Source organism: Chiloscyllium plagiosum, unplaced genomic scaffold, assembly GCF_037043375.1.
Source record: "Chiloscyllium plagiosum isolate Xiang-an unplaced genomic scaffold, Cpla_swu_hap1 HiC_scaffold_17, whole genome shotgun sequence".
Lineage (NCBI taxonomy): Eukaryota > Metazoa > Chordata > Chondrichthyes > Orectolobiformes > Hemiscylliidae > Chiloscyllium > Chiloscyllium plagiosum.
This window is the reverse complement of record NW_028270155.1, coordinates 56,370,739-56,385,540: the sequence shown is the minus strand read 5'-3', so window position 1 is coordinate 56,385,540 and position 14,802 is coordinate 56,370,739. Positions and strand designations below refer to the sequence as shown.

The 14,802-nt window shown below is 39.8% G+C and overlaps 1 protein-coding gene across 5 annotated transcripts in view; it reads left to right on the top strand.

Annotated features, from left to right (window-relative positions):
• Positions 1-14,802, top strand: part of cenpt (centromere protein T) — a 53,429-nt gene that overhangs the window by 31,421 nt on the left and 7,206 nt on the right. For all 5 annotated transcript variants that reach the window (XM_043707082.2, XM_087995938.1, XM_087995939.1 and 2 more), the window contains exons 9-13: positions 2,370-2,442; positions 6,178-6,305; positions 10,766-11,152; positions 11,971-12,486; positions 12,722-12,809. In XM_043707082.2, the coding sequence (XP_043563017.2) occupies positions 2,370-2,442; positions 6,178-6,305; positions 10,766-11,152; positions 11,971-12,486; positions 12,722-12,809 (1,192 nt within the window). The remainder of the gene's footprint in view (positions 1-2,369; positions 2,443-6,177; positions 6,306-10,765; positions 11,153-11,970; positions 12,487-12,721; positions 12,810-14,802) is intronic.

Below are 14,802 nucleotides of genomic sequence, written 5' to 3'. Positions count from 1 at the left end.
CTGGAAAGGGAACTGGATCTTAGTTCTGGGGGGAAGAGGAAGCGGAAGCGTAGGAGACAGCAGATTCCATGAGGTGAAATGATTATGATTGACGGCCCTGCTAACGATGCCAAAGAAGAAACTTCTCAGTTAAGCAAGTGTAATAACTCAGGAAGCCTGACTGGAAAGGAACACAATTCATTGTTGAACACCAAAATAGAGCCGCTGCTCAAGGTATGCATAGCTTAGTCCCAGCCTGGGCTTTCGTTTTGTTTTTAGCTATTAACCGCTGCCAGTAAACACCTGTGCAATCAATTTGATATTTACATCTAAGGCCTGTTACGGACAATGCAAACTATTAAAAGTGAGGGAGGGGTTGGGAGGGCGTGTTCTACCTAGTCTAACTGGAACCTTTTCATGTGTAAAACTAATGTGAAAACAATTACAATACAGGAATGGGTCCTGGATCTGCTTTATTGTACTAATCCACCTGTTCAAAATGTTATTACTCACCTCTGGAATATGTATACCTTGAACCTTTGACCTCCTGGTCTAGAGGTATGGACACTGCCACTGCTCCACAATTGCGCTTCTTGGATCTGCTTTACTATAATTACTGATCGGTCTACTCAGAGATGTCAATACACACTTCAGGAGGAGTGAGACTTGAACCCAGGCCTCATGGCTTAGAGACAGGGTCACTAGCAATGCTCCATAAGACCCCTTCCAGGTCTGTTTTATCTTATTTTCTAGTCAACCAGTTCACGCACCTCTGGAACATAATGGGACTTGAACCTGGGCCTGAGGTTGTGACGCACAAAAGCCTGCTGGGTCTGCTTCATTTTTTCCCTCTGATCAACTTGTTAAGTGATCTTATTACTCACATCTGAAGATCATGGACTTAAATCTGGGCCTTCTGGCTTAGAAGTAGGGCACTACCTATGTGCCATGAGACCCTTGGATATTCTTTATTTGTTTAATATTTTCTAATCCCTGTTCAGGGATGTTATCTCGTGCCTGTGGCGCAGGTGGGATTTGAACCTGGGTCTCTTGGTTCAAAAGTAGGGGTATGACCACTACATTATAAGACCTTGGGCTGGGCCAGCTTTTTAAAAGTCTTTTTATGTCTGGAAGTATCAAATTGCAGTTCCAACAATTTACTCCATATTACTTCACTGGTAATTGTAATGTTTTGAGTTCCTTCCTACGTTTCAGTTCTGACTTGCAGCTATTTCTGGGATGTTACCTCTCTGATGAAGACTAATATGAAGTATCTGTTTAATTCATGTGCCATCTCTTTATTCTCCATTGCTAAATTCCCAGACTATTTCTAATGGAGCAACGTTTCCTTTATGAACTTTTAAAAAATATTTGTTTTTATACTTTTAGCTAACTTTCTCCTGTACTCTAATTTTTGCAACCATATTAATCTTTTAGTGATTCTTTACTGCTTTTTATATTTTATCCAATCTTCTGAAACCACAGATATTTGCACAATTTTATGTCTATTCTTTGCATTTGATGTTATCTTTGATTTTTTCAGTTAACCAAATGATGGGTCTTTCCCTTAGAATTTTTCTGATTTGTTGTAATGGATCTATTGTCCACCTGGAATAGCCCTTTAAACAATTGGTACTACATCTTTATTGACCTCTCAAATTCCCTTGTTTAAATTCAGAGTGGTAGTAATGGATTCACACTTTGCCCTTAAAGTGTGAATAAAATTCTATTCTATTATGGTCACTGCTACCCAGGGGCACTTTCTCTATGACATCACAAATTAATCCTATTTTGCTCAAATCCAGATCTCGTATAGCCTGCTTTTGGTTGATGCCATAACATGCTAGTCTCGGAAACTGACCCAAAAACATTCAATTAATTCTTCTTCTAGACTTTTTTTCCCCAGATGTAATCAAGATAACTGTGCATGTCAGTCGACTTAATGTGAGCATTGGTTGAGCGTCTATCCAAGAAATAGAAAAGTTACAGAAATGAACGGAGGATTCAGAGATGGGCCATGTGAAAGGAAGGATGGAAATTATGAGGAAAGTTGATGACATTTCCCAGTTCCACGCTTTAGTAGTATAGGGCCTTTGATGCTTACTGTTGTCTCCATGAAGCCCTCCTAGTTGTGGGCATTCACTTTAGCATAGTTCAAGAATCAGTCAAGTTTTGTTTTCCCTGATGTGTTCTATTCCACACATCACACGTTAGATTTACAGAAAGGGCTTTCACTGTCTACCATGTTTGAAATATATCTGGCAAATTCAACCATTATTGCAGTATGTATAAGAACTTATGTGAACAAAAGTAGGATATTCATATCACATAAATATCTCTATGCTCAGTTGTTTCTCTGCTAATAAAACAAATGCTTTTTTCCCCAAAAGAACTGGAAGAAGTTGAAAGAATTGAACCATTTGAAAAGACTTCAGGACTGACAGACATTTCACGAATAGTTGGGTAATAAATAAAAAACTGTTTCATTTATCGTTAATGAAATCAAATTCACTTTTATAACATGATTTACTCAATATTTAATGATGACTTTGAGACTAAATTCTGTGATCCATTTTTTCTGCTGAACATTGTGACTTAGTTGAATTGATAATACAAAATGGAAAATAACTTGATATCAGTAAATGTTACCATTTGTGGAATGATTAGATTAGATTCCTTACAGTGTGGAAACAGACCCTTCAGCCCAACAAGTCCACACCAACCCTCCGAAGAGCAACCCATCCAGACCCATTCCCCTACATTCCCCCTTGACTAATGCACCTAAAACTGCGGGCAATTTAGACAGTTGCCCGAGGCGGGGATTGAACCCAGGTCCCTGGTGCTGTGAGGCAGCAGTGCTAACCACTGGGGAATTTGGTTGAACTTGACATAGTACAGTGGTTCTGTTTGTAGACCAGAAATTGTGTTATAGACCTTTCGCAATTTGGCACATTGAGTCTGCACTGACCCTCCGAACAGCATCGCACCTGGACTCGGTTCCCCTACCCTTCTGTAATCTCACATTTGTCATGGTTAATCCACCTAGACAATACACCCTTGGGCATCATGAGGCAATTTAGCATGGTAATCAACCTAACCTGCACATCTTTGGACCATGGGAGGAAAGCATAGCACTCGGTGGAAACCCATGCAGATATGGAGAGAACATGCAAACTTCACACAGGCAGGCACCCAAGGCTGGAATCAAACCTGTGAGAATTGAGCCCGGCTCACCATCTGTCATGCCACCCCTGTTGGGATCTGATCCCTAATTAGCATTACTCTGAGCTGTACCTACCTGCAGTTAGAACAAAACAAAATTAGTATAATTCTAATGTTCAGCATGATTTCTGTTTGCAGTGTATGTTTAAAGTGGCGACTGCACAATCTTACACCTTATGGGGAATGTCAGCATGCAGTAAGTTATAGAAAGCTAGGTGACCATGCACATGCTCATTTTGGAGAGAATGTTGCAACCACTTGCTGCCCTGCTTCCAATTTTTCTCTTTTCTCCCAACTTCTGAAAGCAGAAATCTGTTAGGATTATAATTGTTCATCAAAACGATCACTCTTCTTGTGTCTTTTAATATGAGGGCATAACAGCTTGGTCTAATTGTTTCCTCATTCCGAAAAGATTTTGATCAACCTGTTATCACGTCTCCAGAACAGATCTGATCCAAAGGTATAGACACTATCACCACACCATAAGATGTTGCTCATTCTGTATGCGCATGTATGTAACAGTTGGCTGCATTTACTGCAAACGGCATCTTTAGGTGGAATAAAAAGCATGCAGAAACAAAGCAGTACTTTATGTCAGTTTGAAGTGATGAACAACAGCAGCTGATCTCAAAGATGGTGCTGTGGAAAGCTCTTAGGAGACAGTTTCAACCTGAGATTCTATGTGTTCTACAACATGGAAAGATGGAGGCTGGGACAAATGAAGTGGTGTCTGCAGGGTTGGTCTCAGCTGCCACCCCTTCACTGCACTCACCCCTTAGCATCTTTGCTGCCCAGCCCATGGAGGGATGTTTCCTAGAACCAGGATGTCGTGTCTAGGAGCCAAGGCTGCTTCTGCAACTGTTTTCCACACACCCCCAAGCAATTGTTGGTCACCTTCACCACCATCTCATCCTGGGCAAGGCCACGCAGCAAGGTGGGGGAAACAGAGACCTCCACAGCCAGCACAGAGGAGGGGAATCTCCATGTCATCAGCCCCAGCCTTCACTTCTGCTTTACTCCAGCGTCCTCGGCCCCAGTTTCTGTCTCTGCCTTGGTCCCAACTTTCACCTCCAAACCTCCCTCATCCTCAGTCAGTGGAAAATGGAGCAACGTACCTGGTACCTTTAGTAATGCATGTGTATGTGCAGTAGTCCCCCGTATCCGCGGGAGTTACGTTCCAGGACCTACTGCGGAAACCCAAATCCGTGGGTAGGAGCAAACCTATTCATTTAAATGGGAAATTTACCTTCCTGTCAGCCCCCAGTCCCTGGTACTAGAACATTCCTTATAATAGGTTCCGGCCGTGGTAAGCCACGGGCAAGTGAAACCGCGGGAAACAATTCCACCGATACGGGGGTCATCCTGTACTGAGACCTGGTTGAGGGCATCTGTTTAAGCACTGTACTGATGTCACTGTACATGGAACATGGTGCATGCAAAATTGTATCCTGACACAATGTAAACAGTCCATGCACAGCTGCTTGCTGAGGCCTGTTGCAAACAGGTGATGACGTGGGCTGCACCCGTGTAGAGACCATTTTAGTTTTCTGCGTAATCCATTCAATAGAAATCACTGTATTGTTGTTGGTAGCAGTCATTCTGTCATATTTCGATCAGGGAAAACTCTGCAATAGTTGGATTTGTACCTTGCACAAAGCATGATGTTTGTTGGAAATCAGTCATTTCAGCTCCAGAACAGATCTGGAGGAGTTCCTCAGAGTTGTGTCCTAAACAAACCATCCTCAGCTCCTTTATCACTGACATTCCCTCTGTCATGTGGTCAAAAATGGGGATGTTCACAACATTTGTGATTCTTCAGATGCTGAAACAATCCATGTCCAAGTACAGTAAGACCCGGACAATCTCCAGGTTTATGCTAACAAGTGGCAAGTAATAGTTATGCCATACAAGTGACCATCTCCAACAAGATAAAATCTTGACATTTAATGACATCACCATTGTTGAATCTCCCACTATCAAAATCTGGAGGTTACCATTGACCAGAGATTGAACTTCACCCGCCATTTCAATACTGTGGCTACAAGAGCGGATCAGAGGCTAAGGATTCTGTGGGGAATAACTCAGTTCCTGATTCTGAAAGCCTTTCCACTATAAGGCACAAATCATGAGTTTGATGGACAAGTGCAGCTCTAACATCACTCGAAAAGCTTGACGTCATGCAGGATAAAGCAACTTGCTTGTTTGGCACAAAATCATAAACATCAAAGATGTTTTCCACCACATCTTCACCACAAATGCATCGCAGTAGTATTGTGTACCATCTATAAGATACGCTGCAACAATTTCTAAAAGTGTGACCATTATTATCTAGAAGCACTGGGGCTGCAGATAGATGGCACCACCACCACCAAGTTCTCATCCATGTAACTCCTCTTCTGACTTGGAAATATATCTCCACTACTTCAGTGTTACTGGGTCAAATCTTGGCAACCCCTCTCCACAGTTTTTGGTGTGTACCTAAACCAAGTGGACTGCAGAAGCTTAAGATGGCATTTTGCTACCATATTCTCATGGGAATTAGGAATAAGCAAATGCTGTCCCAGCCAGAGAAGACTGCATCCCATGAATGAGTAAAGTAAAAAAGCAGGTTCATCAGTCCCTGGTAGGTATATGGTCTCAGTTTCTGAGGTCACTTTTATGAATCATCATTGCCCCTTTCCAATATACAAATCAGATGAGACTTAAATGTGTATTTTGGTTGAAAAGTGGACCTGATACTTTGGATCATTAAGCTTCTATTGCTAAGTTGTCGTGAATGAGTGTTGCTCTTTCAACTTTCTAAAGTTAGGAAGGTCAATTTTACTAATATGCAAATAATTCTGCAGGTGATGCATTTGTGATTCTGGCTAAGAGTTAAGCTTAACTTGTTCAATCGAATCAACGTATATTTTCAGGCATTTTCAATGCCATTTACATTATCTTTGGAGAATATATTGATAGTGTTGTCATTTGCAGATCAATTAATTTTGACACTGATGAGTCTGTGTCAAAACCAGTTTTGAGCAGAAGACCAAGAAGAGACAAACTCATCAGTGAGGATGACTTTGAAGAAGGAGTACTTTTCTACTTGCAACAAGCAAAAGGTAGTCAATCTTTCACTACTTCTCTATCTCCTTTTCAAAATTTTTTCTGGGCTGTATAATCCTTTGTCTGGGTGACCTCGTTCTTCAGTGCTGGCTGTTCTTGTTGGAATGACTCACCTGTTTTTTTTCCATCTGTTTGGTAAAGTGGATATTTCTGCTCAGTATATCCTTCAATTATCTATTCAAATTTGAAAATTTTAGTCTTTTAGTCGTTACATGATACTTTGGTAAATGCTATGTGCCCTTGAAAATTGCAATTGAAACATAACTGAATATGATTTAATGTGAACAAGTACAAAGCCATATCAAGTGCCAAGCATTGTCACTACTGCTTAAATGTTAACACACTGACGAAGCATTTTCAGAGGGTGATAAAATGAGTAATTGGCTTAACACTTCATGGAACGAAAGCAAAGTGCAACTGGGATACTGGAGTTAGAAAATCCTTTGAGTAGGCATTGTACTGCTGTGTGCTTTGATTGTATTGTCTGCCTTTTCATACCTATGATGTGCTAGCATCACAGTATGCTTCTCAGGCAGCCAGTCTGAAGAGAGCACTGAATAATGTCAGGCTTGAGAGTTGACAAATGTTTAATAGTCAACAAGCTATTTAAAAAATAGCTTTTTATAAGTATATTATGGGCAAGAGAATAACCAGGGAAAGACCAGAGGATAGGAGCGTAATTATGCCATTTAGCCCATTGAGTCTGTTCCACTATTTGATCTTGGCTGATATGTTTCTCAACCCCATTCTCCTGACTTCTCCTTTACCCCTTGATCCTTTTATCAAGAATCTATTTATCTGTGTCTTAAAAACACCCCAAACTCCCAGAAACTATGGAGGAAATGAATGAGTACTCTGCATCAGTTTTCTCAGTGAAGACACCAGCAACATATCATGTTCCTCAAAAGAGTCAGGGCCAGACATGAGTGTGGTGGCCATCACAAAGAAAAAGGTGCTGAGGAAACTCAAAAGTCTGAAGGTAGATAAATCACCCAGGTCAGATGGACTAGACCCGAGTTCCCAAGGAAATTGTTGAGGAAATGGTGGAGAAATTGGTGGTGATTTTTCTGGAATCACTGGAGTCAGGGAGGGTCCCAAAGAACTGGCAAGCGGCTAATGTAACGCACCTACTTAAGAAGGAAGAGAAGCAGAAATCAGGAAACTGTAAGCCTGTTACCCTGACCTCAGTCATTGGTAAAATTTTAGAATCCATTATGAAGAATGAGATTATGGAGCACTTGGAAGTGCAGACTAAAATCGGGTGGGATCAGCACAGCTTCAAAAGGGGAGGTCATGCCTGACAAATCTGTTACAGGTTTTTGACAGGTTGGGGTGGGGGGGGTAAATTTAGAGCAGTGGAATGGGGAATGGTGGTACTGAATCAAGGTGTTACTGACCTCACCCTGTCCTACCTCGACTCCATCCTCTCCCCCTTAGTTCAGGCACTTCCCACCTAAATCTGTGATACCAACCACTGCCTATTTTAGTCAAGGCTTTGAATTCAAGAGGAAGTAAGTATGATGAACATCAATATAATGTTTGGCCACAGCTGGAGTACGGTATGCAGTTCTGTTTGCTGTATTATTAGATGTGATTACACTAGAGAGTTGGAGAAAAGATTCACCAACATGTTGGCTAGACTGGAGCAATTCAATTATGAAGAGGATAAGATAGATTGGTATTTTCCTTACAGCAGATAATGCTGAGGGGAGATCTGATTGATGTGTACATCAGGAATCCTTGACCGAAACATCAATTTTCCTGCTCCTCGGATGCTGCCTGACCTGCTGTGCTTTTCTAGTGCCACTCTAATCTCGACTCTAATCTCGACTCTAATCTCCAACATCTGCATAAGGGAAACCTTTCCCATTATTTGAGGGGCCAATAACCAAGGGGCACAGTTTTAAGGCCAAGGACCAGGAGGTTTAGAGATTTCCGGAAAGAATTTTCACCCAGACAATTTGAGTGTTAGGATCTAGCTGCCTAAAGGGATTGTTGAGGCGAGTATCCTCAATACATGTAAAAGCTACTTAGAGGAGCATTTGAAATGCCATAGCTGGAAAGTGAGATTCAGATCATCAATGCCAATATGTTGGGCTGAAGGACCTTTCCCTGTGCTGTAAAAGCTCAGTGACTCTAAAAAGAAAGCCAACAAATCGCTGTGTAATGTTGCTAATATCCCTTTTTAATGTAATGCTATTATTTCCACTGTCCACAATGCTGCCTTACTTTGTGTCATCAGCAAATTTGACTTTCTATGCTATTATCGAAGTTGTGAATAAATAGTGTGAATAATTGAGTTCCTAAACGGGACTTGTGGGACACCATTGGTCATATTCTGTCAGTTTGAGTATGTATTTTTAAGTTGAAACTTTATTGCTGGAACAGCACAGCAGGTCAGGCAGCATCCAGGGAACAGGAGATTCGACGTTTCGGGCACAGGCCCTTCTTCAGGAATGGCCTGTGTATTTTTAACCCTATCTTCTTAACCCTACCCCACTCAACCAATTTATAGTTATGTCAATAATTTGTCCTCAATTCCATGGAATTCAACCTTAGTTCAAGTCTGTTACCTGGGGCTTTATCAAATGCCTTCTGGAAGCCCATATAAACAATACCGGTAGACATTCCCTTGTCCACCACTACTTCAAAATATTCAGTGAGATTTGTTGGGCATGACCTACCCATCATGAATCCATGTCTGTCTGTTTAATTGAAAATTTTCAAAGTGTTCAGTTACCATCCTTGATTATAGACTCCAATTTCCCCACAATAGATGTTAGACTAACTGGTCTGTAGTTCCCTGGTTTTGTTTTTTTCACCCTTGTTAAAAAGTGCAGTGATTTCCAATTTTCTAATCTACAGGGGCAATTCTTGTATCTAGGGAACTCTGAAAGATTATAGTTGAGGTGTTTACAATGTGCACCCCTACTTCATTCAACACCCTCGGAAGGAAACTGTCAGGTCCCAGGGATTTGTCACTCTTTATAATTCCATTAATTTCATAATTACCAATGTTATACTTACAATACATTAATTTTATCCAGTCCCTGGTCCTGATCCACTCAATTTCCGAAAGACTTCTGGCAAGCTATCCTTCTTTTCCACTGTAAATACTGAGACAAAGTAATTATTCAATATATCTGCCATTTCCCCATTGTCATTGACACTATCGATCTTTAGTGGGTTAACATTGCTCCTGACTACCTGCTTGCTTGGTATGAAACAATAAAAAATTTTCTCATTGATATTGATGTCCTTGGCAAGTTTTCTTTCATAATCCCTTTCAGTAGCTCTTCTAAGCTGCTTTGTGTTTTTTTGCTGATCTTTGTATTCTTGCCATTCAGCAGGATCTCTGCTGATTTTTGCTTTTTTATTGTAAGTCCTCTCCTTTAGTTTTAGGCTGTCTCTGATCTCTTTAATTAATTGTCTATGTTAATGTTTCAGCTGAGAGATCGTTTCAGAATGTTTAACCGAATACTGTTTGTAATTATCATCTGAAGTGTTGTGTTGCGCTGTCTTTTCTCTTCAGATGCTCTTGAAGCTCTGTGTATTTTATTATTTTTGTTTCCATTCTAAAATTTCAGGATATATACCTTTTAGCACATAGAGGAAGATGTTTAATTACATGTGTTATCACTCAGGATTTGGATTTTAAAGTAGAGGCAGGTAGACTTTGGCCACTTCAGTGAAAATAAATTTTGTTCTAAAGGTCAGAAAGTCATAGAAGAGTGCTGGTAACTTAAATTAAACGTTTCCAAGAATGCATGTGTCTTAACTCCAATGCCTGACAGGACTTCATTGCTGTTGATGCATAGAATGTTTACACTGCTGACTTAACAGACCAGAAAACACTAGTTTTTGGCTTTAGTTCAAAAGGGAGAACAGCTTTCTTCCAGCAGCAAAGAACTGAAGATGTTTAGGCCATTAGTGTTGAAAACTGAAAAAACATATAGGCCATTAATATTGAGGGAAAAAAATCACAACAGAAGATTCAAAAAGAAATTATAAAACCATCTCAGCAGTACAAGGCAAAGAAACTGGGAGCCATCAGTTGGTAAGAAATATTTCACTGGGATTGGGCATTAGTGTCATCATAGTATTAGAACACAGGTTGAAACTGTGATTTCAAACATTTCTGCAATAATATGACTTTGGTTCATTAGATCTTCTTTCACAGTATATCTATCCAGGGCTTGCTGTTCAGAGCTGCTCTAATATGAAACTGATTCAATCCTTTGTTTTGCTGTTTGTATTAAGAATCCAGTTTACCATTGGATTACTGTGCCATGTATCCAGGTAATGACAGTTTAGCTTCTGTTAATAATAATTTTTGATAAACAAAATCAACACATTTAGTTGAATAATTTTGACCAAAAAAGTGAAGTTCATATGTGTTAGCAGAATGCATTCTAAGCAATGAAGTAATGGCAAAATAATTATTTTCATAATCTAGAGAAACCGCTCCCAGAAGTGCAGGACACATCAAGTGACAGCACCGAGAAAGAGAAATCCAGTGCGCACACTCAGCACGATGAACTTGCTGCTACTGAACTGTACACTTCACCGTGGCCAGCAAAAAGTAATAGTATGAAGGCTGTTGCAACTAACGCTAAAGAGATGAAAAATGCATTTGATTTAAACTCTCGGCTTGACCTGGAAAAAACAACTGAATTATCAGTGAGAGTTGAAGAAGAATCTGTAAAGGTGGCCAATTCACGAAGAGCCAGCTCTCACAGTCTCTTTAAAGAAAAGAATTTGTCAGATACAGATCACCAAATAGTGTATGCTGCAGAGAAACATGTTGAAGATCTTGCTACGGGTGAAGAATCAATGGATCGTGGTAAGGCATTTCAGTTATATTGTTGTGTGGTAATACTGCTGAATATGCATAATTGTGCCAAAATTAATAAGTGTTTTACATTATTGAAGTTCTTATCCAGGCAATTTTCTTGGAAAGCATGCTGACACATTTAATTCAATATCACAGCTTTTATTCTCTTTAGTCTGCAAAATAGTTGCGAATGGTACTTTAGATATTACCTTGGTGAAGATGCACTAATTTCTTCGCAAAATTTTATAAATACAAATATTGTTCTGTTAACTTTTTGCATTTTTCTATTATCCTCCAAGAAGACACAACTTTGATTTCTGTTTTATACAAGTATTTAATACAAGGTTCTAAGTTATATCAAAGGTGCTGAACATAATTTGAAGTTCTAATAATTTTCCTCATAAAAATGTAACCACTCAGGTCAGTAGTTCATACTTTCAGAATCAGTCTAATTTATGAAATGGGTGCAGCAGTAAGCCATATTTAGCTTTTTGAAACTGATCCACCATTCAATAAGATGATCTGAGTATGACCTTATCTCCACTTTCCTGTCTGCACCCAATAACCAGTGACTCCCTTGTGAAAATTTGACTAACACAGCCATGAAAACATTCAATGAACCAGCCTTCACTGTTTTCTGAGATAGTGAATTCCAAAGTTTAGTAACCTTCAGCAAACAAAACCTCCTAATAAATAGGAGACCCCCTGTATTTTGCAACTGTGCTTCCCAGTTGTGGACTTGCTGAAAATTTATTTGGAATTGAATTAAAATGCTTTTGATGGAGTTCAAAAAAATTAATTGTATTAACAGTTATCTTTGTTTGCAGAATTCAAGGTGGTCACGGATGCTGGATTGAACTTAATGCCAGGTGAACAGGAGTCAACCATATCACGGCACTCTGAAGGAGTGGATACTCATGAAGGGATGTTAGTTGATGAAGTGGGTGATAAAGTGGAAAGTGATAAAATGGAAGCTGAAACCACAGAAAGTGAGGGAGTGAAGGATGATGAGGTGAATGACGAGCGAATGGAGGGTGATGAGATGGATAACGAGCGAATGGAGGGTGATGAGATGGATAACGAGCGAATGGAGGGCGATGAGATGGATAACGAGCGAGTGGAGGGCGATGAAGTGGATGACGAGGGTGTAGAGGGCGATGAGGTGGATGACGAGCAAGTGGAGGGCGATGAGGCGGCTGACGAGCGTGTGGAGGGCGATGAGGCGGATGACAAGCGAGTGGAGGGCGATGAGGCGGCTGACGATGATGAAGAAGACCCTGATGAAGTGCCCAGCAGAGAAGAGTTGCCAGACAGTAGTGAATCTGAAGAAGGTGACAGTAAAGGTAAGTTAGCTGAACAGTTAATCACTAAAATTGTGATGGAGTCTTGACTACATCTGAGAAATTTTTGTGATCCACGTGACAGCTTTAAAGTCTTCTCGTCTTTGTCTTCAGCAAGTATCCAAAAATGATTAATTTAAGTTCTTTTAATGTTTCAGACTATTTGTTTTATCTAATAACTACTGTTTGCTTTTCTGAATATAAAAATTTCATCTGGAATCTTGCTTCGATATAAAAGTGAGACTGGCTTTCCAGCAGAGTGACAAGGGATTCAGATCCTCTCCATTACTGACCACACCACACTTTCTCAAGATATTGGATAGCAAGTAAGTAATAATTACAATATTTCATCACTATAAGCCTCCTTGACCAGGTGAAGAGTGGTGAATTGATTCCCTTTTCAACTGCCTTGGTTGGTCACAACAAAAATTTAAAAATCTTTTTAGCATGCCCCTATATCATACTTTGATTAAAATGTATTTCACTAGATCAAAATGAAGCAGTCAGTTAATCCTTTCTTTTAGTCAAGAAAACTATATTTCATTTTTTACTAACCTCCTGTAAATATAAGTATCCTCACCATCCGAAAGTAGAGCGTTCCTGTGAAACCTTTCCTAAGCCAAAATGGCGTAAAGTGAAGAACCATTAATTTATATGGGAAAAATTTCACCTTTCTTTGTAAAAGCGAAAATCCTCTTTGGATTTCTTTTGTTTAGCAAAAACAGGTACTAATATAGGTATTTCGTAAAAACAAAGTAGCATAAAGCAAACTTTCAAAAAGTGGGGAATACCTTTAATAAAATATGACATCAAAGACAGGTATGAAGTTTTTTTTAATATTATATTTTTATTAAGAAAAAATAGATTTTTAAATATTACAAATACAAAACAATGCAATTCAAAACAGTACAAAAATAGTACAAACCCAAATAATAAAAAAATTCCCCAACCCACCCTCCTGTACGAATGTATAAACATATATAGAGAAATATAAATTTTTTAAAAACCTAAACTAGCTATTTAACTAAATAAATAAATACCTAACAACAAACAAATAAATAGTAATAGCTCAGCCCAGCCAAACAAAACACTCATACATTCATAGTTCCTCCTCCAAGGATATTGGACTCATGAAACACAATCATTACGGCTATATAAAAGCCCTTGTTAGTGTGGCAGATAAATCTGTGACCAGGTATTTCAAAAAGGGTTGCCATGTCTTGTAAAAATTCTCAGTTTTGTGGTGTACCATATTTGTGAGAAAATCCAGGGGAATATGCTTCATAACAATCTTCCGCCAACCTGACAGACCTGGGGGGTTTTCTGATATCCAATCTAGCAAGATATTCTTCCTTGCACAACGTAAGAATATTGAAAAGTTTTTTTCTTATACGCATCTGCAGGAAATACATTGGGTAGGCCCAAAAGGAGAGAAATAGGGTCCTTCTCCACCCCATTCCTAAAATCCTCTCCATTGCACCCACCACAGCGCTCCAATATGTTTGAAGCCTGTCACAAAACCAAAGACAATGGGTAAGAGTGCCCGTGCCGAACTTGCACTTGGGGCATGCTGAAGGTACTCCTGGTTTAAATTTTGACAAACGATCTGGGGCTAAGTCGACCCTGTGGAGAATCTTCAACTGTAAAGCATGGGTCCTATTGCAAATTGTCCCAAATATCCTCCCATGCCTCTGAAGAAACTTCAACACCCAGCTCCCTTTCCCACATCTTGCAGAGTCGATCAGACTCATCTGAGGTGGCATCCCCCAATTGGTGATATAAAGTACTGACAGAGAGTGTACTGTTAGCCCTTAGTAACCCTCTTTCTATGTCAGATTTGTAGGGATCAGTCAAAAGTCATTTTTTGAATAATATCCCTAACTTGAAAAAAACGAAAGAGGTCTCTATTAGGTAACTCATACTTCCGTACTAAATGATCGAAGGACATCATTACGTCTCCCTCAAATAAATCACCCATGTAAGATACACCTCTAGCTGCCCAACGTTTAAATCCTGAATCTATCATACTCAGCATACCCACTAAAGGTGTAAACAAAGATGTTTTGCCAATATTACCTTCCCTCTGCCGAATTGCCCTCCATGCTTTAACAGTATTGATGACTATAGGGGTTATGGCAATATTCCCTAACTGTCCTCACCTTGTCCAAACTGGTAAGGGGGCACCTTGCCTGGGAGGCTTCGATATTTAGCCATATTGAAAGAGGGTCCCCACAAACCCAATCACTCACGTAGGTCAAAAGCGAGCTTAATTGGTCATTTTTAATGTCCGGAAGGTCTACTCCCCCCAATCTGTGAGGC